The sequence below is a fragment of the Aulonocara stuartgranti genome (genome assembly GCF_965226115.1).
Source record: "Aulonocara stuartgranti genome assembly, chromosome: 9".
NCBI classification, from domain to species: domain Eukaryota; kingdom Metazoa; phylum Chordata; class Actinopteri; order Cichliformes; family Cichlidae; genus Aulonocara; species Aulonocara stuartgranti.
Genome location: NC_138960.1, coordinates 14,745,504 through 14,768,421, shown reverse-complemented (window position 1 = coordinate 14,768,421; position 22,918 = coordinate 14,745,504). Strand labels below are relative to the sequence as shown.

The following is a 22,918-nucleotide window of genomic DNA, read 5'->3' as shown; positions in this document are numbered from 1 at the left end:
CATACCATTCTACTCATTAAGCTATTTGTTCTACATTTGTTGTGTTCAAGCTGATTTTTGACTGTTGTAACAAAAGAATATCCAAACCTTTGGACAAGTTGATCTTATCTTACTTAGAATTGATACTTCTCTGCAAATCACGTAGCAGAATAAACCACTGGTAACCTAAACATTACTGATATAAAATTACATGAAGAAAGCATTGCCACGTTTTAGAGAACTGGATTGTTCCCACAGTCACAATTAAAGCCAAGTTTCATTGAATCAAAATCATTCCTGTGGGTCTAAATTTATAAAATGTGTTTGCTGTTTTAACCTTTACGTCATAAAGGTTTATTACTACAAAGGCATTTACAGTTACTTCTGTAGTCCAGTCAAAGTGGCTCAAAACTGCTTTCTAGCCAAGGCATGTTGCTGGTGCCAAATAATTACTGCAGCATTAGGTCCAACACTGCCCTCTACTGCCTAACTTCAGCAGTGCCGACAGATCAATAAATACTTTCAACATGCTTAATCTCAGTGATAAAGGGTAGAAACAAATAACCACACAACACTTTGTAAGTTTCTGATTTTCTTTCTTTTTTGTGGAAATATGTTACAGTTATATTACAGGTATTTAAATGCCCAGAGGGAGAACAAAACCCTTTTTGGAGACACCAGAAACTAACGCTAAGAAGAGGACGACGACAAGAACTTAACCGGAAACAAACTGGTGCCCAACACGTAACCTCTACGTTAGGAGACGTCCAATAAATACTGCAAATGTTGTTAACGCATTTTTATTTAAAAGAAAACAAAACAAGACAAGGAAAACAGGTGTGCTCTCCTCCTTTTGAGTCCTTTGTAGTATTTAGCAGCAAGTGTGTAGCTTCCAGAAACCAAAAAAAACTTGTGGAAAAGCAGTGCACAGGGCCTGCAATCAACCAGAGTTTTTATACACAAGTAAGAACAACAACAAAACATAAAAAAAAAAGTGGGATAAGTGCTGAAGTTTTACCATCTTCCTGCCTCAAAACTCACCAAATCATCCAACCTTCCCCAAGCTTCAGGATCTTTAAACATTCAAAAGACGTAATCAAAACTCGGCTGGTGGTTTTAATCATTTTTATTCCTTACGTATAAGAGCTTTTATTTCTGGTGGTTTACAAAATCTACTTTTACCAGTGCGAAAACATTCTGGTTGAATGCAGACATCTCCCCGCTTTACATCGGCTTCCATTGGATTTAAAGTAACTTATAAAATATATCATAAAATGTCTTCTTAAATGGAAACCGATAAGTCCATGTACAAAAGGTTCTCTCTTATATATAAATTACACCAGTCTCTGATGAAGGTGGTGGTGACGATGTCTCCATTCCTGCTAGTAAGGTTCATCTTCAAATAAAACCCTCCCATACACACTCACATGCTCAACGCACACACACACAGACATGGACACACAGACACATACACACACGCTGAGAGCCGTGTGACCGTGGTCAGCACGCCCGACTTAGCTACACAACATGCTCTACATATTACCCATAGTAGAGAAGAAAACAACAACAAAATAAACCCCTCTATACCCACTGAAATGAAATCTCTGCACATACAGTAACGCTACATCTCCTCTTTCTTCTTCTCTTCTCTGTATGCAAGACCACAAGCATGGTGCAGTTTCGGGCGTTTGGATGGAGGGCGCCTCCTCAGCTTCAGCTGGTGACCCTCGCTGCCGCCTGTCACTGTAGCTGCCTTTGTTCTGGCTCCGCCGCTGTACGAACCGATGGGTGACGCCACCCAGCAGGGTGAGGGAGGGGCGGCGGCGGTGGTGGTAGGGGTGGGGGAATGTGTGTGACTACTGACCGCGGAAGGGGAGGGGGGGCCGGACCTCAACAGTCAAACCGCATCTCCAGCGAATCGTCATAGCCCCGGTTGTCGTGCCCCGCCCCAGATAGGAAGGCGGCCGTGACAGGCGCCCCCGTGGCTGTGGTGACGTTGAGGAGGGTGTTGCCCGGGGAGCTGGTGGCCGGGCTGCGCAGGGCCGCTGCGGCGATACTGGTGAGGTTGATGCCCAGCGTGAGCCGGGTCTGCTCCAGAGCTTTCTCTGGCACGGCGAAGGCCTCCAGCTTCTTCTCGCCATTGGCCATGTACGAGTTCTGGCAGCCGCGGCAGATGCAGTCCAGGCAAGCCTGAGAACACCGAATGGGATCAATAACATTTAACAAAGAACAACATAATAGATGATGTTTGGGTTATAGCTGCGCGTTTTATTGGTCTTCTGGTTCACTTCGACATTATGTTTTTGTTTCTTAACGAACTTTGGAAACCACCTTTAAAGTTTCAAATATAAATAAAGGTATTATTAAAAAGTAAATATTAAGTTTAATTTGCCTTCTAACAGTTTTCAAGACATCTCATCACTTCTACACACTTCAAAATGATTGCCTGTTGTGTAATCTGCATATAAAAGATGGATGTAGCCACTGTGATGTCATCCGTGGATGGGTGAAGTCCAGTAATGAAGCCTCAAGTTAAGCGTTTATGGCATAATGATCAGCTGGTGACATTCGAGTACATGCCTATTGACCGACAGCATGTCAGCAAACCTGAGATAAGCCTACTTTCTGATTGTAACAATGATCATAATTTACAATACGGACTTAATGTTTTATTCAATATGACCATAAACTAGTGACCGAGCCCATAAAGGCACCAAGAAAGTGTTTACTGAAGGCACAGAAAAGGGGAACTGAGGGCTGGAGTCACTCCCTCTTGTCCATTAAGAAAAAAGTGCAGTTTTCAGTGGCTATGTCCACCTTACAGTTGAGAGCAACTATTACCACTCAACACACAACTTACAGAAAACCAAAAGCCGTCCATTGCTTTGATTTGAATTTACAGTTTAATATGATTATTTTCATACAGAGATGCCAGTTTCTTACTTCAATACAATGCAATTAGTTTCAATTTGATGTGATAACAAACAGAAGCGATTTTATTAGTGTATGGATGGTGTGTGGAGCATTCTCACCTTGCGGTTTGAGTAACAGGGGCAGCGTTGCCCCCTACAGGTCAACACTGAGGGGTTCTGGGTAGCCCGGCCGCACTTGCAGCCCTTCTTCTCCACAGGCTTCTTGTACAGTGGCTTCGAGGGGCTGGGTGGGTGTGTGAGGGGGTGAGCGTGAGGGTGAGGGGGTACTCTGTCACGGGGCTGCGTGCGGGGTTTGGGGGCCCCTTGCCTGGCCTTGGTGTACGACTTCTTGGCGGCACCGTGGTGCTCCACAGTCTTTTTCAGAGCCTTGTTGGGGACAAGTACAGTCTTACCCACCTTTGGGGTGCTGCCATTAGGTACCGGGGCTAGGTGGGGGTGAGGCGTTGCTGCAGGGAACTTAGGTTCCTGTTTGGTGGTGGCACCAGGGTTGGGGTGGTGGGGGGAACTGTTGGCACCAATGGGGGGCCCTCGTAGGAGGCTGGAAATAGGGAGGGGCTGCACCTTCTCGCTGTCGCTTTCTGAGCGGGAGCGTTTGCGGTGGCAGCGAAGCGGTATACGGGGGGTGACTGCAGAGGGCTGAGGAGGGGGCTGCAGTGAGGGCTGCGGGTGTGGTTGGAGGCCACGGGAGCTGTTCTCTGAAGGGAGGGAGGCGATGAGGCGGGATGAGTCTTGGCCTGATGGGCAGTGAGGCCCGTTTCGGCTAGACTGAGGTACAGAGGGGTGGCAGCCTGGCTGAGAGTTGGGCTCAGGTGAAGGGTCAAGGTCAGACTCCGTCTCTAAAGTTCTGAGCACCTCCTCTACACTCAACAGTAGTGGCCCCCCGCCGTGTTTCAGGTCGTCCCCGAAAGCGCCGATGTCACAAAGTCCCGTCTCTGAAGTGCCTGTAACACTCATGCACACTGGGATCTCCTCTGAGAAGCTCTCCTGCTTCGTGGTGATGGGGTGCAGTCTGTCTGAGCTGACCAGGCCGTTACAGTCATGCAGTCCGTTAAAGCCCACGGGGCTCGGTTCTTCCACCTTGAGCTCCTTTGTTGCTGGACCGCCATCGGGCTGACCCACCTCAGAGGTCGACACCGTCTGTGACAAACGAACAGAGTCTGAGAGATCCTCCGCTTCTGGCTCACTCTCCGCCAATGTCAGGCCCTCATTGAGGATAGCCTGCAGGTCAGGTGAGTCACTGGCAGCGCTGGCTATGTGTGGTGCAAGTGGCGACTGTGTGATGTAGAGACAGAGCTTCCTGTAACAGTGGACGAGCAAAGAGAGCTGCCGGTTTTCCTCGAAGCGGGAATAGTCCTTGCACCAGCTGCAGGACGGCTTCAGCTGCATTCTCTGACCCTTACAGCCTCGACAGACGTAATGCTGACATGACGAGTTGGTGGGAGCGATGGGGTCCTGCAGCAGGTTGCCTGAGCATGAGAGGACAGGGAGAAAAGGTAAAAAAAAACATGAATGAAATTGCAGATATCACAGGAACAGGCAGAACAGCCCACATAGATGATTAAGTGGCCATTGCAGGATCCAGAAAAGACAGCATGAATTTTTATTTCTGGTGTAAAATAAGCCTTTGGGGTGTGAATGGGCGAGTAATGATGTCCATGGGGGGGTGTCACTCCACCTCTCAGCTTTGGACACTGGTGGGGCACTAGAAGAAGATGACTGATGGGTTCTCTTCCTTTTATACCGCTGTGCAAACACTAAAAAAACGAATACACTAAATTTGCTAATAGATTTCAAGCAAATTTATGCCTATTTGCACACTTCTGCAAATAACAATAAATACAATAATCAGTATTTATCATAACAAGTTCAAAGTGAGGTTGCCGTTTTTGTGTGTGTGTTTTTTTTTAAATAAATGACACAGCATGTGGTCTGCATATATTTAAGGTAATGAGTCTGCATTACCCTAGTTAATGTTTACGGTCCTTTGATAAAGGTTAAAAGTGTATATTTTCCTTTGGGGATAGCAAAAATGTTTTATATGCATGTAAAATCATAAACATAGCAACACGCCTGGTAATAAAATCCTTAACAAGCCAGCAATCATCATTAACATGAGATAAATTATGGCTTTATTTACAGACGATTGGTTCCTTTTTGCCACAGCTTTCTAAACTGACATGTATTTGTAAACCTGAGCTGTGCTTGGAGGTTTTCCAGAGTGAAAGACAGCCTCTCTTTCAGGGGAGCTTCCTGCTAGAGAGTGCAGCTGCAAAAAGAGGGGGAAGGGATGAAGTTCCATTCACAAGAAACAAGCAGGCCTACACATACGGCTCTGCTTGTTTGACAAATCAAGCATAACTCTATATTTAAATGTCATAAAGACTATTATAGCCATCCATCACAGAGGACATGGAAGTTTCTCAGTCTTCTTGCAATCACAGCACCATAAATATCACCTTTACGTAAATAAATGCATAAATAATTCATCAAACCATCCATTTACTGAGAACCTGCAAAAACAGCAGCCACAGCTTCCTCTCTATATTGGAAATGGTATATACACTCACTCTGGCCGAAGGGAAATGCAATGCATTTTGTATTGGCGGTGAAAACCCTGTATTAAATATACATTAAAAGGTTGACTTTAATATCCAGCCGAAGAAATGCTCCCTATACTTTTATTAAAGTTCGTTTTAGTTCAGTGAAGTAAACACTGTAAGGAGCAGTCTCCTTAAACGACTCCCTTTGCTTTCCTTTCCTAGATGGAGTTGAACATTTCTGTATCTGAGGAGGAGGAGGGTGAGAAAGCAGATTAGGTGCTCAGCATCCAGCATGTGAAGGGGCTGTTATTCAACAGGATGAACCAGAGAAACGCCCAGATGCTGCCAAACAGCACCCAGAAGGGGGTGTGTCAGGATGGGTGTAGCTGTGACTTAAGATGCGTTCATGACACCTCGGAATTTACCATATAAACAACCTTTTGGAGAATACAGCAGTTTAACAATGCAGCTTGATTTAAAAATTTTTTTTACAAATTTAAAACAGAACCTGTTAGTTATAACAATAACTAAATGCATAAACAAAAACAAATTATTTAGTCAGTATTGAGATCACACTCATTCAAAGTTAAAAAGAAAAGGGGGGAGGTGTCTTTAATTCAAAGGATTTCCTTTAAATGTAAGCAACAGCAAATAAATAGCTAAATGTGAACTAAAATATATCTATAAAATGTTCTTAATGTGTTCATATGGAAAGAAGCATTTAATTTTAACTTAATTTTTTAAGCACTCGCTCTGGGGAGGGGGATTCTGGATTTACTAAACTTACTTAAAAATAAAAACATGTTTGTCTTTTAAGTTAAGCAGATTTCCTAAAACTACGACCCAGCAAAAAAAATCCAAACAGTAGTTGCCAAATACGTCAGACATAATACTGGCTATAGTTTGATTACCTGGTTTTCATGATCCACAGGAGCCAAAATCGTAAATGCAATTAAATGTGGTTCATTGCCCAGCTCTAAATTTAAGTAAAGTACAAGCACTTCAAGACATATTCAAGTACAACACTTCATATGCGCGACAGCTCAGTTTCCACCATGCTGCTGACTTCTTTTGTAATGTACTCAGACATTTCCGTCAGTGCTTGAACGCAGCACCATTTAAAGGCTCACTCCCACTGTTAAGACAGCTGACAACGTTACCTATAAAACATCCTCTCAATAATAAACACACACATATACACTGGCTTGCTGTTAAATTAAACTATAATATAAACTCACACTTACCGCAGACCAAGCAGGAGAGGGACTGGCGGAAAAACGGCAGGAGCTTGCAGAGCTCCGCAAGAGCCCGGGGGTCTCGGGGGTCGCACTGCAGCACCGACCGGCTCGCAGACACGAAGAGAGAGGTCGCATTCACCGGGTTCATCTCAGCTGTCTGGGCCCGGCGCTCCAGATGTATTAATACGTTAATAAAAACACACCAAAGTCACACAAGAGGATAAACAAACTACCCGCAGCTCCCGCTTCCCGTGAGATAAAATTACTGTTTTTATCAAGGGAGTCCGGTGGGGGCTTTGAAGGGGGCATATAGGTGGATGTCACGGCTTCAGTTCCCGGTTGCTAGATAAATCCCACATGAAGAGTGAAGATCCAGGTTTAGTCATCCCCGGTCACATCCAATCCATCTTCAATGCGCTGTCTTAGCTTTGAAATCACCGCAGCCTCCGATCGGAGATTTGTTTGCATTAAAATGCAGCTTCATGCGCACCGTTTCGGTTCGTTTCCTTCCCATACGTAATTTAAATTAAGACAAAGCATCGTGAGGCACTCCTTCCGTCGCCAGTGGCCTTTTTAACGCTTCTCACAGACACAGCTGGCTAGCTAACTAGCTAGCAGCTCCGAGATTCAAACAGGCTACTCTGTGACAAAGTGGCCCGGTTTGCAATCGTACTCCCATGATATCCCCATAGTCCACATGCATGCCTGTCCCGAGTTGAGCTGGTGTCACACAGAGCATCAATTACCCCACACCGGGGCGTCAGCGGCTCCTATTTCCTCACTCGGTGCAGCCCCAGCAGGCTCGTTATGGTTGTGTTATTGTTCGCAGAGATTCACGGCGGCTCGAAAACAAAACAGGCCGCCTCGGCTTCAAAAGCTCCTCCTCGGAGAGAAACGCCGACACCCGCTCCTAGACAGGGGAGCTAGCGTGCGGACGAGCAGATGGTGGCGTCCGAAACAAAAATAATATCGAAGCCGCCGCGGTTCTATCCGTGTGGAGCCGAGCAAGCCAGCGGAAGCACCGGGCTCTGGTGACAGTGCTAGCCGTCAGAGCTGCGCCGGGAAGCCGGCTAAAAAAGCAAGGCCGCTCCCCTCTTCGCGGGATTATCGGGAGTCTTTCGTTCTCGTTTCCCTCCTTGGTGGGAATGTGGTGGGAAAAGGGGAGTTTATCAATCCTTCTGGAGCTTTCTTTAGACCTCCCGAATATCAAAGGAGAGAAAAATGATTAATTTCCCTGTTTGTGTACCTTGCTATCGTTAGCCACTGAGTAGTCCTCACACATCCCATCGCGTTTCCTACACATAAACAAGGGGGCGCTGTTTCTCACATCTCGCGAGAACTCGGATAAGGCGGTTCAATTTAAAAAAAAGGAAGAGCGGTAGATCTAACATATTGAGATGATTTATTTCACTTTTTAAACATAATAAACGAAAATTAACCTTCCAGATAGATAGATATTTTATTTTTCAAAGACCACCTTGTTGAAAAAAGCATAACTTATTCTTGGTTTTGATTTAGGAATAGTGACTGATATTTCTGATATTCACATGACGTTTTCATTTCTTCTTTATATCTAAGAAGGCAGTAAGAAAGTCATTAGATTACATTCATTTTTTCTAAACATGACGATGGCAGTGAAAGTGCCCACTTTAAGACTTCACAACTAGACTTAAAATCCAGTGGGCAGCTTTCATCTTCTGTACTCTTTTTGGTACAGTTGGTATGCTGGTATAATGTATGTCACATGTGGAAAAAATGTGCCATTAAAAGACAAAAATCTGAAAGACTATCCTTCCATTGTAAGTGTAAGGCACAGTTTCACTACTGCTGTTAGTGCAGTGACTTCCTATTGAGAAATACTATTACACTTAGTTACATTCAACTGATGACTTCTTCAGTTTCACACTGGGGTCAAACTCTAAATGGACTGGTGACCTGCCCAACGTCTATGCCCTATTATAACTGGGTAGGCTAGTTTAAAAGATGAATAGATTATATTTTTCTACACACACACACAAAAGGAATTTAGCCTAAAATGACTATTTCTATATTATTTTTTAAAATGACATACTATGCTCATTTGAAGCTCCATATTAAATTCTCTATATCTATATCATTGCAATTTATTGCAATTTTGACTTTTAATTTTACTTTGGTATCCACAGTGTTAACTACGTCACACTTTATTCCTTTGTATTTCCGTGCGTGGTGAGAACTCGGTGCAGTTCAGAGATAAAACCACGGTGTGGTGGTGTTTGAGAACCAGAAGGTTGACCAAAGAAGGGGGAACACGGAAAGAGAGGATATAAATACATACTCACGGAAAAGTCAAACTAGTCTTAAAAAATGGCAGCCTGTCTGATTGAAACAAGCTGATATCTATCAATGAACTATCCCAGAAATTACCTTCTGTTTCCTCTCTCTTTTTTTTTTCTTTGTCTGCAAGGCTGCTGACCACCAGGGACTTTCCGTTTTGTCTTGTTGAGTTATGCGGAAGATGCATTTTCAACAGCATGCTACCTTACCATCCAGTCACAGCACAAACAGTTGGTCAGCTTTGATAACTGATGAAATTAAAAATTTTAATTATCAAATAAGTGTTCAGCTTTTTAAATGTAATCACTTTCTGCTCTTTTTCGTTAAGCCTAATAGTGAGCTAAAAACTTTCATTCATTTGACAGCTGGTTAGACAAAACAAAACATTTGAAATCTTAAATAATTAATAATTGGATAATTAATCATGTAATAAAAAAGAATCAACGAATCAGTGATGAAAACCATTGCTGTAGCCCGTCTGTAAGTTTCAAAGTTCTAGTATTCCCGTTTTAAACTGACAAAAAGTGTGAATTTCCGTTTCACTAAGAAGGCCAAACTTAGCATATAGTTTACTGACATGCTCTGACACACTTTTATGAATAGATCTAAACACAAAGCTGCCAACCAGCCATCAAACGCCTTTATTTTCCTTTATAAGGTCAGCCAGCATAAGACATTCTGCTCATAGATGTATATTGCCTTTGACTACACTTGACAGTGTTGACTGTGAATATGGCTGCTCAGAATCCATGACATCTAGGCCTCAGTAGGGCCTCAGAACACAGCTAGAGCCAGGGTAGACCCAGATGTGTCTGTTTTTTGTTGTTTTTTAATTTGTAAGTCTTGATTTTGACATAGTTAGTGAAGTTTACTCTGTGCAGTAGAACAACACGTCGTAGTTGCACATAAAAGATTTCAAAGCCACAATACCTGAAGCTTTTTCAGTCAAAGTCTCATCTTATAGAAACCTTTTAGTTTGTACATACACGGGGTAAAAGGTAAAAGCAGTGTATTGCATAGTGCTTTTCTGCTCAGTCTGAGCACTCAGAGCATGTTATTTACTACACTTTTTGAATTTGTTCAACTTGTGTGGGTTTTATTGAGCAATATAAAGTTCAATAAAAGGTGAAGTTTTAACAGCTGTTCAATGACTTTGCCTGGCTACACAATACATACTCGAACTGCTGTTCCTGCAGTTTCTCAGGCAGAAACCTGTTAAATGTTCCCAGCTCATTCTAAAAGACAAAAGGCGACTGAGCGTTTGCTGTTAGTGCTCCTCGGTTGTGGAATGACCTCATCGGTGTCTTCTTTTTTAGTCACTGCTAAAGACTTGTTTATGTCATAAGGGTTTTTTGAAAATCTATTTTTTATTTTTGACATTGTTAGGGAAAATATTCTAAAACACTTCTTCAGTAAGGACTCAGAGAAGAGAAAGACACAGAATTCTTGCTAGCAAGGGCAGCCCCCTACTGAGAGACTCGCACTAAGAAACTGCCCCGGTCTTTATTTATACTTCTGTGTGTGTGTGTGTGTGTCCTGCTGATCAAAGGGTCATGAAAGCACAAAAGGTACATCCTTGGTCAGGAAGAGGGTAATCTCCCCCTCACCCTAGATGGTTCACCCTAGATAACACAGTGAAGAAGTCCAGCAGTTCATCTAGACAAAAAGGCACTTAGACTAAAACAGACATAGCTATGTTAAAACAATAAAACAAGGTACGAACTCTCATGCTCCCAGGACGTGGGGGTGCATTCCTGGAGTGCACACCAAGCCTGCAGCCTGTTAGAGATCACACACAATTGATTATATGCCTCTAAGTATACATGGTTGAATATTTCCTAATACAAATAACTACAAGCAGTATTCTACCGTATGCAAACTTATATCACTAAAAGATTATACTGACTACTAAATACAATTTTCCATTGACAGACATTCTCAACCAAAGTCCATCTTATTCTTTTAATGTACTGTTTTAAAATGTAGTTAAGTTATTAATCACAGTGGAGTCAAAGCGTGGTTTTGTTCTTTGTCTTATTTTGACCTTACACCTGTGTCTTGCGTGTCCTATCTTTACCCGTATGTAAACTGTTCTAGTTTGTTCTTTTGTTCTCCGTTTCTGGGAAGCACTTTGTACTGCTGTTTCTTTTAATTGTTATATAAATACATTTTGCTATTAGTGTTCAGAAGTGCAAATATATACAAAAGCCTGCTGATAAAGACCATGAGATGTGGAAAAAGCGTGAAAATTAAAGCTATAACTGACACAAGTATAGTTTGAATGTTTCTGATATACACGTGCATTCCATGTGCAAGAGTAATTCCTCTTTTAAGGTTAAACAGTGTCTCATGGAACCATGACTGTTTCCTTTTTTCGTTTATTATGGCAACCGTGGGTGCTACAAATAGCTGGTTAGTCAGTCTCTGAGGGCTATTCTTAGCACGTCTCTGATCATGCCCATGAGTTTGGGTGATTCCCCTGCTGTTTCTCACATGTGGCACCAAGAATAGTTTGTCTATGCTGAAATAATTAATCGAGCATTCATTAAGATAATTTGTGTTGTATTGTTGTATTATTTAAGTCTTTCTGTTTTAACATCACAAACCTGTGCAGCAGCTTTTATGAGTCCACATTCTATGTCTACTTGTACAGTTCATAATATCAGCACATGCCTTACAGTGACCACTTGCATCTACTCAGTTTCAGTTCCTTCAGCTTCAAGTGGAGGATCGTCACTGGTGACTGGGCTGTAACCACAGACTCGGCTGTGGTTACGGCCAAGAGACCGAACAGCAGTCTTCAGAGGAAGAGCCCTCAGTTGTAATGTCAGTTTTATGAATGAGTTCAAAACGACCAATAAAAACTGACACTGAAAGAAAGAACTATAATGTGGTGGCTGTCAGTTGAAAGCAAAAGAGGTAACAGAGCTCCGATTACAGACAGCAAAGCATCAAAAGGCCATAATGAATGAAGCTGTTATTAAAGGTTGAGCGATTTTGCTTTATATTGGTGGACTTTGTTGAGAAATAGTTATATTTTCCAGAGCTTATTTAGTGCTATAGCTTGCTGTATGCATTTTAATAACAGGTCAATTTAGGAGAAGGCCAGCTGTGAGAGAGAACTAGGTCAGAGGGTGACAGGTTGTTGAACTTATCTTCTCTTCTCATTGCACATTTTTCATCAGTCTGCCTGTGATTTTTCAGCTACTTACCTATGTCACCTATGTCTGCTGTGCAGGTTTCATCTCCTCCCTTCATTATTACCTGCTCTACTCTACTGTGTTTCACCTACTTAATCTGTGAATTAACTCACCAAATTGTCTATAAATTTCATAGCAGTCTAGCATTCCTCTTGTGACAGTCGTCTCACAAATTTGACACAGATCAGTTTCCTGGTTTTTGCATCTTCCCGCTGTTTGTGTGATTGGGTTGTCTTTCCGTTACTTCTAATTTGAGGTGTTATCATAAGATTTGACCTTTTATTACAGTGCTTTCCATAAAATAGCTCTATGGGCTAATTACCGCTGCCCCAAGATGATTTTTGGTAGTATTTGCATGTGTGCGTGACGTTCTGTCTGTAAACACAATCGTGTGAAAAGTTGTAAAGGAATTCTTTGTAGGTGTTTAGAGTGGGGTCATGTTAACAAGCCGTTCTAATCTGTCTGGGCCTTCAAGGACAGCTCACTGTTTTATTGGCCGAAAATTGACAAAATGCCTTATAACTTAGAAACTACGATTCTTACAAGTGTGGCGGTACTTATAGAAAGTACCATATAAAGATCATATCCAATCTGACCTCTGACCTTTCCTTCAAGGTCATTAGATTCATCTGAATGTTAAAGTGATAATTATACTATATAGAGCTATTTAAAATTATGTTTCTCCTATAAGCATATAAGAAGGTCAAAGGTCATGGGGATTCTAAAAATCACGCTACTCTGGATGTCTGGATCTCTTTGTCAAGTTCAAATGAGGCCAAACTTTTATAAAATGTCTTTCTCCATCTCTAAATACATATATATGTGTGTATATGTGTATATATATATATATATATATATATATATATATATATATATATATATATATATATATATATATATATATATATATATATATATGCCAGTTACTTCTGGAACTTTTGACTTTAGTCCATTCAAAACTCTTTTGAGCTTTTTTGTTTACAGATGAAATGACTCATGTTTGCAGATGCAAACAAGAAAAAGAAAGCATGTCCAATTTGCGCCAAGTTTATGTACGTACATTACGCATATAATGGCAATTGTCTGTATATCTTTTGACTTTTTCAGCCAAAAACATTTGGCTCTAAACTGGAATGTTTAATGAAGTTGTGCAAACTGTATAAAAACTACAAACTAAATGGAAAGAACAGATACTCTCAGAGAGACATATATTCATCTGCATCTATACTTTCCTGGAGGATTTTATTAAAAGTTTAATCCCGATTATGTGCTTTTGTTTGGGGATAAAACCCAAAGGGTTTCTCTTAGTTCTCAGCAGTATTTTCTGTTCCAGCAGAAAGTTGGGAAACATGTTCTCCTGGTCACAGATATCACCATAAAAGGACAGGAAATTGGAGACTTAGTGATACAAATGGATTAATCTGCCTTGTGTATTTTGGGATAAACCCAATGAAATGAACATTTTCTATAAACAAATACAGCAGTTTCTGTTTAAACTCACCGATTCATCTGTTTATTTGTTTTAGGCAGGATTCAAGAAGTTCAGAAAAGGTATTATGATACAGAAACAACAGTAAGAACAGTTACAGTGTGTTCTTATTTCTCTAAAGTTCTTACAAGTTGATTTTCAAGTCTAGCTTGTATTTTTAGTGCTTTTTCAACCAAAACTCTCATCACTCGAGAGAGCCATTAAGCCATCTCTCTTCAACGGCCACTTCATTAGGTACATGTGTTAAGCTTCTTGTTAATTTTTAATCAGCTCATTATATGACAAAGACTACATTTAGGTATGTAGACATGGTCAGAATTTTCTGCTAACATTTAAACTGAACATCAAAATAACGGAAAGGGGAAAGGCTGGTCTGACTACTTCAGAAAGTTCTGATATGTTGGGAGTTTCCTACACAATCATCTCTAGTGTTTACAGAGAACTGTCTAAAATAGAGAAAATATCCAGTCAGAAACAGTTCTCTTGGTGAACTGCTTCAAGCTGATGGGCAACATTAACTCAAAAACCCACTCATTAGGCTAATGCTTAAGTTCTGCCGAAGAACATCTCTTAATGCATACAAACCTGACTTTGAAGCAGATGAGCTACAGCAGTTGCTCCTGTCTGCAAAGAACAGGAAAATGAGCATCTATGTTGCATCAAAGTTGGACAATAAAAGACTGTAAAAATATTTGTTGGTTTGATGAGATGACAGGGTCACAATTTTGCAAAAACAGCATGAAAGCATGGATCCATCCTGCCTTCTAGCAGCAGGTCAGGCAGTGAAGTAATAGCATGGGGGCTTATCACAGTGGAGCATAATTTAAACACCACAGCCTACCTGAATACTGAATAGGAGTACTGTTGCTGACCAGCTCTTTATGACCACATTGTGTTGGCTGTAGCTCAGGTGGTAGACCAGGCTGTAGGTTGGTAGTTCAATGGTGGAGTAGAAATGTGCTACATAAGAACCAGCCCTTTACCATTACATTGGACATCTTCTGATGGCTACTTCCAGCAGGATAACAGACCATATCTCAAAGCTCAAATCACTTCAAACTGGTTTCTTGAACATGATAATGAGTTCACTGTACTCCACAATCACCAGATTTCAATCCAAGCAAGCACCTTTGGGATTGCTGTGCTGATTCACATAATGCATGTGCAGCTGACAAATCTGCAGAAACGTTCTGATACTCACACAACATGACATGCAAATGTTATGAGAAATAAAAATGGACCAAATTCTTTGAGGAATGTTTCAGGCACCATGTTGAATATGTGACAGCTCTGAAGGCAAAATCTTGAAAATTAAGTCACTTTGCATGGGAGGAATAGTACAAGGTGGACACCAGAGTTCTCAAAAACGATGAGCTCTTGTCTGAGATACTGAAACGGATCTGCACATATATGGATATGATCCAGTCTTTTCTGAGTGCATGAGTCTTTGTCCTCTGTCTTGTCATTTTGGGTGCATGAGTATTTCCATTCAAAAAATGTTGCGTGACATATATAGTTCCCATATTGTTCCTCTTTTTGTGTGCAGCTACAGTATAAAAGATCACCTTCCTCTGGCTCATTTATCCTCAGACTTTTGCAAATCCTGCACAAAGTAACAGAAAGAACAGGAAGCAGTTTACAGCTGGGACTCTGTCAGCATGAAGATGTGGACGGCCCTCTCTGTCAGCCGCTGGATTTTTCTCCTCGGCCTGTCTGTTGTGATGTTCTTCTCAGCATCTCAAGGTAAGCCTGAACTCATGATTGAATGCAGTCTTATGTGCCATGTTAAACCTCTGCAGGTCTCACTGTGCAATGCAAAACAAAAAAAGGAAATATGCAGAGAAACAGTCAAAAGTTGTGCTTGTGATCAAAAGCGAGAAGGGTTAAATCTCCTACATTTGAGGTTATTAACAGATCAGTAAATAGTCAGTAAACTGGACGTAAATAAATACTGAGAGTAGGAATGAAACCAAAGTAAAAATCCCCAAACAGGTAAAATCAAACGGAGAACATTAGTGGTTTTAAAAATAAGAAAACGGTTGTAAAACCGAGCAGGCTCTGACTGAAATCCCTCATGACTCACTCGAAAGTAAGTTCGGCATTTTGTAGTGCTTTTTAAATTCATACTGAAATCAATGTATCCCACAACACCTCTTAAAAAAGCAGTGTACAATCAATGGTAAGTACCCAAGCACTCCAAACCAACATGCAATGGGCTGAAAAAACACAGCTGCATGAGAGGAATGAAAACAGAGCATCACAACATAAACCACCACAAAGCCTTTTTATGTGATTTGAAAAACACACTCAGCTGGTTTGTTTAACACAAAAAAGCATCTCACAGCTTTTTTATTTCAGCAAAAATATTTGTCAGTATGTAACTGTGGGATAAAATAATGAGAGTAAAGACTTCCCTCTACAGCAACAAGTAAGTAGTGAATGAATGCTTAAATTTGGATGTAATAATCTGTGGGTAGGATGACAAATCTGGCAGGGAACAAAGAGCAGTGTGGATAATAGGAAACACGTGCTACTGCTCAGGGTGGGGTAGGCAATAACAGAAGGCTGGAAATCAAACAAAGACTGAAAGCAGAACAAACAGGGATAACAGTATGTCGCAATGTAGATACTTGTGTTGCCACATTTATATGTAGTCTTCTTCAGTATTCGACGTATTTACTTGTATGGCACAGTCATTTTTCTCGAATCAAACACAGTTAACTGTAATTATTTTGCTAGTTGCTCTATTTTGTGAGCATTTGTTACCTGTTGCGCCTCTAACTATCCACAACATTAAACCTTGAAGATTTAACATGCGCAGACATCAAACAATACAACAAAACATGTTATGTGCAGCTTTGCCAAGCAGCTGCGTCTAGGCCTAAAAATAAGGCCAATTTAGAAGTGCCTAAGTGACTCGAAGACAGTCAGAATTCTGCACTTGTTAGCATGAGCGCTATTAAAAAGAGTTAGAAATTTGAGACACAGCAATGGTGACTGATTTTAAAGTAAAACTAGTGACCCAAACTGAAACAATATCTCATGATTTTAGGAAAATTAACTACTGAATGAGTGTCAAATGAAAGTGTTCGTAGATTAGCCGTCATTTCATGCATTTCTTGTCTAGCTGGTTCGATCAGTACAACAGGAAGCCATCTAACCATCAACCACAGTGAAATGGCTTTACATAAGTGCTTCTACTTTTTAGCGCCTCATTCTGGCCACAGCTGACCAAAGAAGAATTCTTGTAATATTGACTAATCTCCTTATTTTTCTCTTTTTCTCTCTTTTTTCGTCTGTGCAGCGGATTCGGTTGTAGGTCTGTCCTGCTGCCGTAACGTCAGCACCAGGAAGATAGCACGGATCAAATGGTGCTATGAGCAGAAACCACGCGAGGGCTGCAACCACCATGCTTTCTTGTAAGATCATCATAATTTAAACACGCTCACGCCACTCACAATGTTTCCATACATGTAAATATTAAATAGCTGTCTCTGGACTTTTTCTCGCCCAACATTTGCCACCGTGGGCTTCACCGTAAATATAAATAATGTATGAACTTCTTTTCTAAAGTTTAATGTGGTGGGAAGAACTGTTAGTGTGATTCCCACTGTTGATCTTAAATCTAGATAAGAACAGGGGGAAATAAAGATACAATATTGCTGGGGCAGAGGTGTTACATTCAGTTTCACTGATGGCTACACTGAGAAATGACAATGACATCAAGGTCTACCATAGTTTTCCAGTGTATTTTCATGTAATTGAAAATAAATGCTCATTATAGCCTTCTTCTGTGCAATTTGGTTCACATATTCGCCCTCAGCAACTCCACAAAACTTTTATAACATCCACCAAGGCAGTTTACCTGTACAGCTTAGCAATGTGAGGAAATTAGATTAGATTAGATTAAATAGAACTTTATTAATCCCTCGGGTGGGTTCCTCTGGGAAATTCGATTTCCAAAAAAGCACAGCACCGACCGAAGTTACAGAGTTACAGAATATTATATATATATATATATATATAATACACACACACACACACACACACACACACACATATATATAAATACAGAGACAATATAAATAAATTATACGAAGGGGATAAATAGAATAAATAGGAATAAAAATAAAAATACAAGTGAATTGCACATTTCAAGTATTGAGTCTATTGCAAATTAAAGCAGCCTAAAGTTTTAAAACTTCGGTTGAACAAACATGCTCTTTCCAGTTCTGTAACTTTCTGAAGCTTCTGATTCACATGCATGACTGTGTCTTTGCTGGTAAGTGGAATTAAACCTCAAAAGAAGAAAACAGTAAAAATGAAACTGTTGCGGGCAAGGTAGACATGCAAGCCGCTCTTCACATTCAGTAAAGATGAAGGCTGCACAGTCTGTCACCTCACCTGAAGCTGTCTGTTAGCTAGATTGTTAGCTGCCTTTCCTGCCTACAGCTAAGCAGGCCAAAATTGTAAAGAGGTAATATAGCTATTACCTGGAGGACCAGATTTGACATTAATATCATAAAGTTTGTAACTGACTTTAACTGATGTTTCTGCTCCTAGGATTGCAAACCAGCGCCATAAAGATAAACCGTGGTGTGTCAACCCAAATTCTAAGTGGCTCAAGGACAAAATACAGAAGGTAACATGAAGCCAGACTGTAGATCTGTGTCTGAACTACCAAAAAAGTGTAAATTAGTGGTTCACCTTGTCATACCACATTAAATGGCTTGTGATTTTATTTAATTTCAGATAATTATTTGCGTTGAAATCTGAACCAAAGAAAGTCAATTCAGACCAAGGATAGAGGATTAAGGAAAAATGGAACTTTGTCTTAATCTACTCATCTACACATGTAATTTATGTACATTATTTATTAGCTCTATTAGTAATGTAAATTAGTACAGCCCTGAAATAGCTGAATATTTCTTTTTTTCTGCCGCATTTGCACATGTTATCTAGTTATCGCATAGTTTCAGATGCTAGTCACACTGCAGATTTACATTTTACCACTATACGGTTTGTGGTTTGCCTTTTTATCTGAGATAGTGTCATCAGTGTACTGCTGGAGAGTGGGCACTCATCAGTTCTTTCACCAAAGTTCAGCTGCTTGTAACAAGCTCGTGTCCTTTCAATCTAGAGTTCCCATTTAGCTCATCGACTGTTTTTATGATGTCCTTTAGCCACAATCACCATCGTAGCGATGAATCTAAAACCAATGGGAGACATCACTGTCACAGCTACCATTTAATAATTTAATTCTCCTGTATTTAAACAATATATCAATAAAATTTGGAAGTAGATCATCTCCTTTTTACATGATCAGTGCGATGTGAAAGATTACTAAATGTAATCTTTAACCTCTAGTCTACATCTGTTGTCAACCACTCAGGTTAAAGGTGTAGAGGAGGTGTTTGTGAAGACCTCTCATTAAAAGTTGTCAAAGATGAAAATCACAGGGGAAAGTACTTTTAGGAAAGTACTTTCAGATTTGGCCACAAAAGCTGGTCAACCAATAATGTCATCACTTTAATTAGAGATGCCTGTTGAAAGGAAAGCCCCATAAAGTGAAATGTAGGAGGTGCAAACCACTTGTTAATAAGCGCAGCACCCACATGTTATCAGGTATGAAGCTGGTGGAAGGTGGTGAGGTGGTGAGTCCCCCTGCTTGATCCGTGGAAAGCTGGTTTCATGGACCGAGGGAACATTTATTAATAAAACGTATTAAAATACTTCTCTGTATGTAATAAACTCGTCTAACTGCATCTTTGCTTTTCCTACATTTGCAGGGAGAATTAAACTGCCCTCAAGATCTGTCATTATTAAATGAAGTTCCCAACAAGCCAACAACAGCATGAAGTAAAACAGCAACGTTTTATCCTGAAATACTATTTATTTCTTTTACATACATATCTATTTAAAATACAAGATATTTTTTTTAAGTAACTGGAAAAATGATCATTGTGGTGGCATTATTTTATTAAGTTGTTGTACATTTCAACAATAAAAGTGTCTTTTTGCATGTTAAAAGGAAAATGTGTCTGTTTGGCATCTCTCTTGTTTGTGTGTGATGGCTGTGCTGACAGAACTTCTGGGTTGATTCAGTTTGATGTGTAAAACAGCAGCATTTAGAACAAATATATGACAAGCAGACGCATTAATTTAAACAGGTGCAAATTTATTGTCCATGTATCTAACTGGGATGTGCATGACTCGTCGATTATACATAAACATGTTGTTACTAGTCGAGATTCATCAACCCAGGCAATGTTATTGCCATCTCCAGTTATACAGTTTTGGAGCCTGTGAGTGTTTATACACATGTGTGGAGTAAACTCCTAATGTCCACACAGGATAATTTGCTTGATGATGAATGATGCCCTGTACTCTTTAGTGAGCTCTCATTTCATCCAGATGCCGAAGTTCATTGAAGGTAGCATGTTTTTGACCTTACAGCACACCCTGACAACTTTTGTTTTATTAAGATTAATACTACCAAACAAGCAAATCATAGAGAGCAAAAGTCAATGAAAGAAGAAAAAACATCTGACTTGGCTCATCAGTGTCAGTTACATTGTTTCCTCTGTTTTAGTCTTGTATATGAAGTAGGCCATTTTCTTCTCAGAAGGGAAGTTTGATTTCCCAGCATCTGTGCAGCTTTCTTGGTATATTAGCAGCAGCCAGCGTCTCCTCACAGATGGTACCGATATTGCAATTATAAATATGTTATTAAACAACACATATGCAATTGCTTCACAGCAGCTTACTTAGGAACTACTACTCTAAAATGCCCCTTTTGTGTGATGACATATAGTCCATAAATGGACGACATATAGTCCATTTATGATAGATATTATCAGGTATAAAATCATAACAGAAACTTATTAACCTGGAATAAACTATATGACAAACCTCAACACAGTAGGAAGGAAGCTACCCACCACACAACTCTGTGGGAGTTTATTTTTGTGTAAATACATCACCAAACAGCCCCTAATTCAGTGACAAGCTACAGTATATAAGATGAGCCGCTGTCACACTTTGACAAGTTCATCAGCTGGTAACAAACCTGTTCACAGCTCAGATCCAGACTCAGATTTGGTGCCTTTCAGCGTCTCAACATGTGTTCGAGTCTCTCCACCAGCCGCCTGATTCTTCTGATCTCCCTGAGTGTGATGATGCTCATCTCTGTATCAGGTAGTTTTTATTTCTGGAGTTTGCTCTGTTGTCAAAGTTCTGTAACAACAGCTAAAAGTCTGTTTCTCAACATGGTTATAAATCTATCTGGTCTTAATGCAACTTACTACCTGATAACTAATAGTGTCTAAAGAGACTAAAGCTAGCACAGACTGTAGCAGAGCAGGTGTTTCTGGACAAATTATAACTGACTAAAAGAGGGTTTGGGGGTTTTTTTGGCTACAGGGAGCCACTCTGGACCAATTTAAAACACGACTTCTAGATATGTACCACTGATAAAAGACAGGTGTATTTTTTTCAGTAATGTGATTTTTCATATTACACATAATAAATGGATCAGTAAATTATTTATACAACATCTGAAAGCTCAGTTTATTTCATTCTCCATGATATCTGAAAGGCCCTGAAGAATAATGACAATGTGTGTGATGATGTGCTGCAGGGGCTGACCACGTGGTAAATGCCTGCTATAAAGATCATTCTAACCAAAATGCAAGAACCACAACGTTTGCACCTCAATGGGCAAAAAACATCAACAGCTGCGTTGAAGACAACAGACCAGGCTGCCTTCATGGCTATGAGTAAGTAGAACTTCTTCTAAATTCACTTAAACCAAATAAAATGTAGAAATTAATTCTTGATTAAAAATCCACAAACACAACAATGAAAATGAGATTTGCACTGAAACCTTGATGTAGCAGATAAATGTTCCCCTCTCTAACATACAGCACTACTGTTTGCTCTGTGATTGTTTCTAATGTGGTGACGTTGGGGAATCTGTGAGTTTGTGCTTATGAGCTTGGAGGAAACCTGAGCTGTTCTCTCACAGCATAATGCAAAATGGACCCTGCACATGTTCAGTTAACAATAAAGTGAAAATGTCAAATCCTTTGATTCGTCTTCCTGTCTCCAAACTTCTTTCTTTATTCTTTTATTTTTTCTTCCAGAGTCAAAACAAGTGGAAATAGAACATTGTTCCTCAGACCAAACACCGAGTGGCTTAAAAGGAAAATAAATGAGGTGAGAAACAAATTATTTATAAAAATGAGGACACAAAGTTTAGAAAAACCATCAGTGACTTTCTATCAAAAGTGTAATATAGGTTATAAAAAGACACTGTGTGTATCTGTCTAATGGTGCTTCACCTTCTCTCTTTCACCACCACAGGGAACTCTGCTGTGTCCTCCAGCGATTTCTAAATGAAGATGATGGAAACGATGAAGCAAAGTAAAGCAGCAAATGGAAACAGTTCTGCAGATTTATGAGTTCACACTTTTACAGAAATATTTGTTAAGAAATGTTGATTATTTTTTGTAAATTATAGATAGAAATTAAAAACCACTTTTGTTTTCATATTTAGTAAAAATGTCATTAAATATGAATGTTCGATTTTTTCTTATTCTATCTTCAAGCTGTGAACAAAGACAAAATCAATAAAAGCCTTTGAAACTGCATTCTTTAATGGTCTGTGTGATCATTTACTAATTACTGTAAAAAAAAAGTAACTAATGAGATATCACAGCTGTGAGGTGCTGCATGTGAGATGCGAATAAAATGTAGATGTATATAAAATTAAAATGAACACATCAGATACCCCCATGACTCTAGTGGAGGAGAATGCACATTCCCTGTTTATGTTAAATTTCATTAGTTTTATTTCATTAATGTTGGGTTGCAGAAGCAGCAGACTGAGCACAGACACGCATGCCTCCCTCTCCTCAAGAAACACGCACCGTTATCATTCCTTACGCTGCACATGATATTCCCACTCCTCACGCTTTAGCACCTCTCACTACAGATGCCAGTGGAAAAGGTGAGAAAGAGATATAAGAGCAGAAGAAACAGGAAGTCAACACACTCAGACATCCTCGCCTTGTTTTAAAACATAAAAACACATTAGGAAAAGACACACCAGTACCTTCTTGATTACAGCTCCTCCTGCAGCCTCCTCACTCTGTCCACTAAATACATATTAGAGGTTGCGACATCTTTCAACTTGGAGTGGGAACAGGCACGAATCAGAGAA

General features: G+C 40.2%; 3 protein-coding genes across 3 annotated transcripts; 2 read left to right on the top strand and 1 right to left on the bottom strand.

Annotated features, from left to right (window-relative positions):
* Positions 1-763: 763 nt before the first annotated feature.
* msl2b (MSL complex subunit 2b) lies at positions 764-8,018 on the bottom strand. The gene is made up of 3 exons (XM_082546570.1): positions 6,697-8,018; positions 3,012-4,378; positions 764-2,169 (listed from the first exon to the last, which is right to left on the bottom strand). Exons 1-3 carry the CDS (start codon positions 6,836-6,838, stop codon positions 1,870-1,872), a joined length of 1,809 nt encoding a protein of 602 aa, XP_082402696.1. The 5' UTR covers positions 6,839-8,018; the 3' UTR covers positions 764-1,869.
* A 7,299-nt stretch (positions 8,019-15,317) lies between these two features.
* On the top strand, positions 15,318-19,625 carry LOC309714854 (uncharacterized protein). The gene is made up of 4 exons (XM_082547577.1): positions 15,318-15,438; positions 17,000-17,114; positions 18,259-18,337; positions 19,485-19,625. Exons 1-4 carry the CDS (start codon positions 15,354-15,356, stop codon positions 19,551-19,553), a joined length of 348 nt encoding a protein of 115 aa, XP_082403703.1. The 5' UTR covers positions 15,318-15,353; the 3' UTR covers positions 19,554-19,625.
* A 1,096-nt stretch (positions 19,626-20,721) lies between these two features.
* LOC309714781 (uncharacterized protein) lies at positions 20,722-22,308 on the top strand. Its single transcript, XM_082547478.1, has 4 exons — positions 20,722-20,892; positions 21,335-21,473; positions 21,840-21,912; positions 22,060-22,308. Exons 1-4 carry the CDS (start codon positions 20,817-20,819, stop codon positions 22,093-22,095), a joined length of 324 nt encoding a protein of 107 aa, XP_082403604.1. The 5' UTR covers positions 20,722-20,816; the 3' UTR covers positions 22,096-22,308.
* Positions 22,309-22,918: the final 610 nt, after the last annotated feature.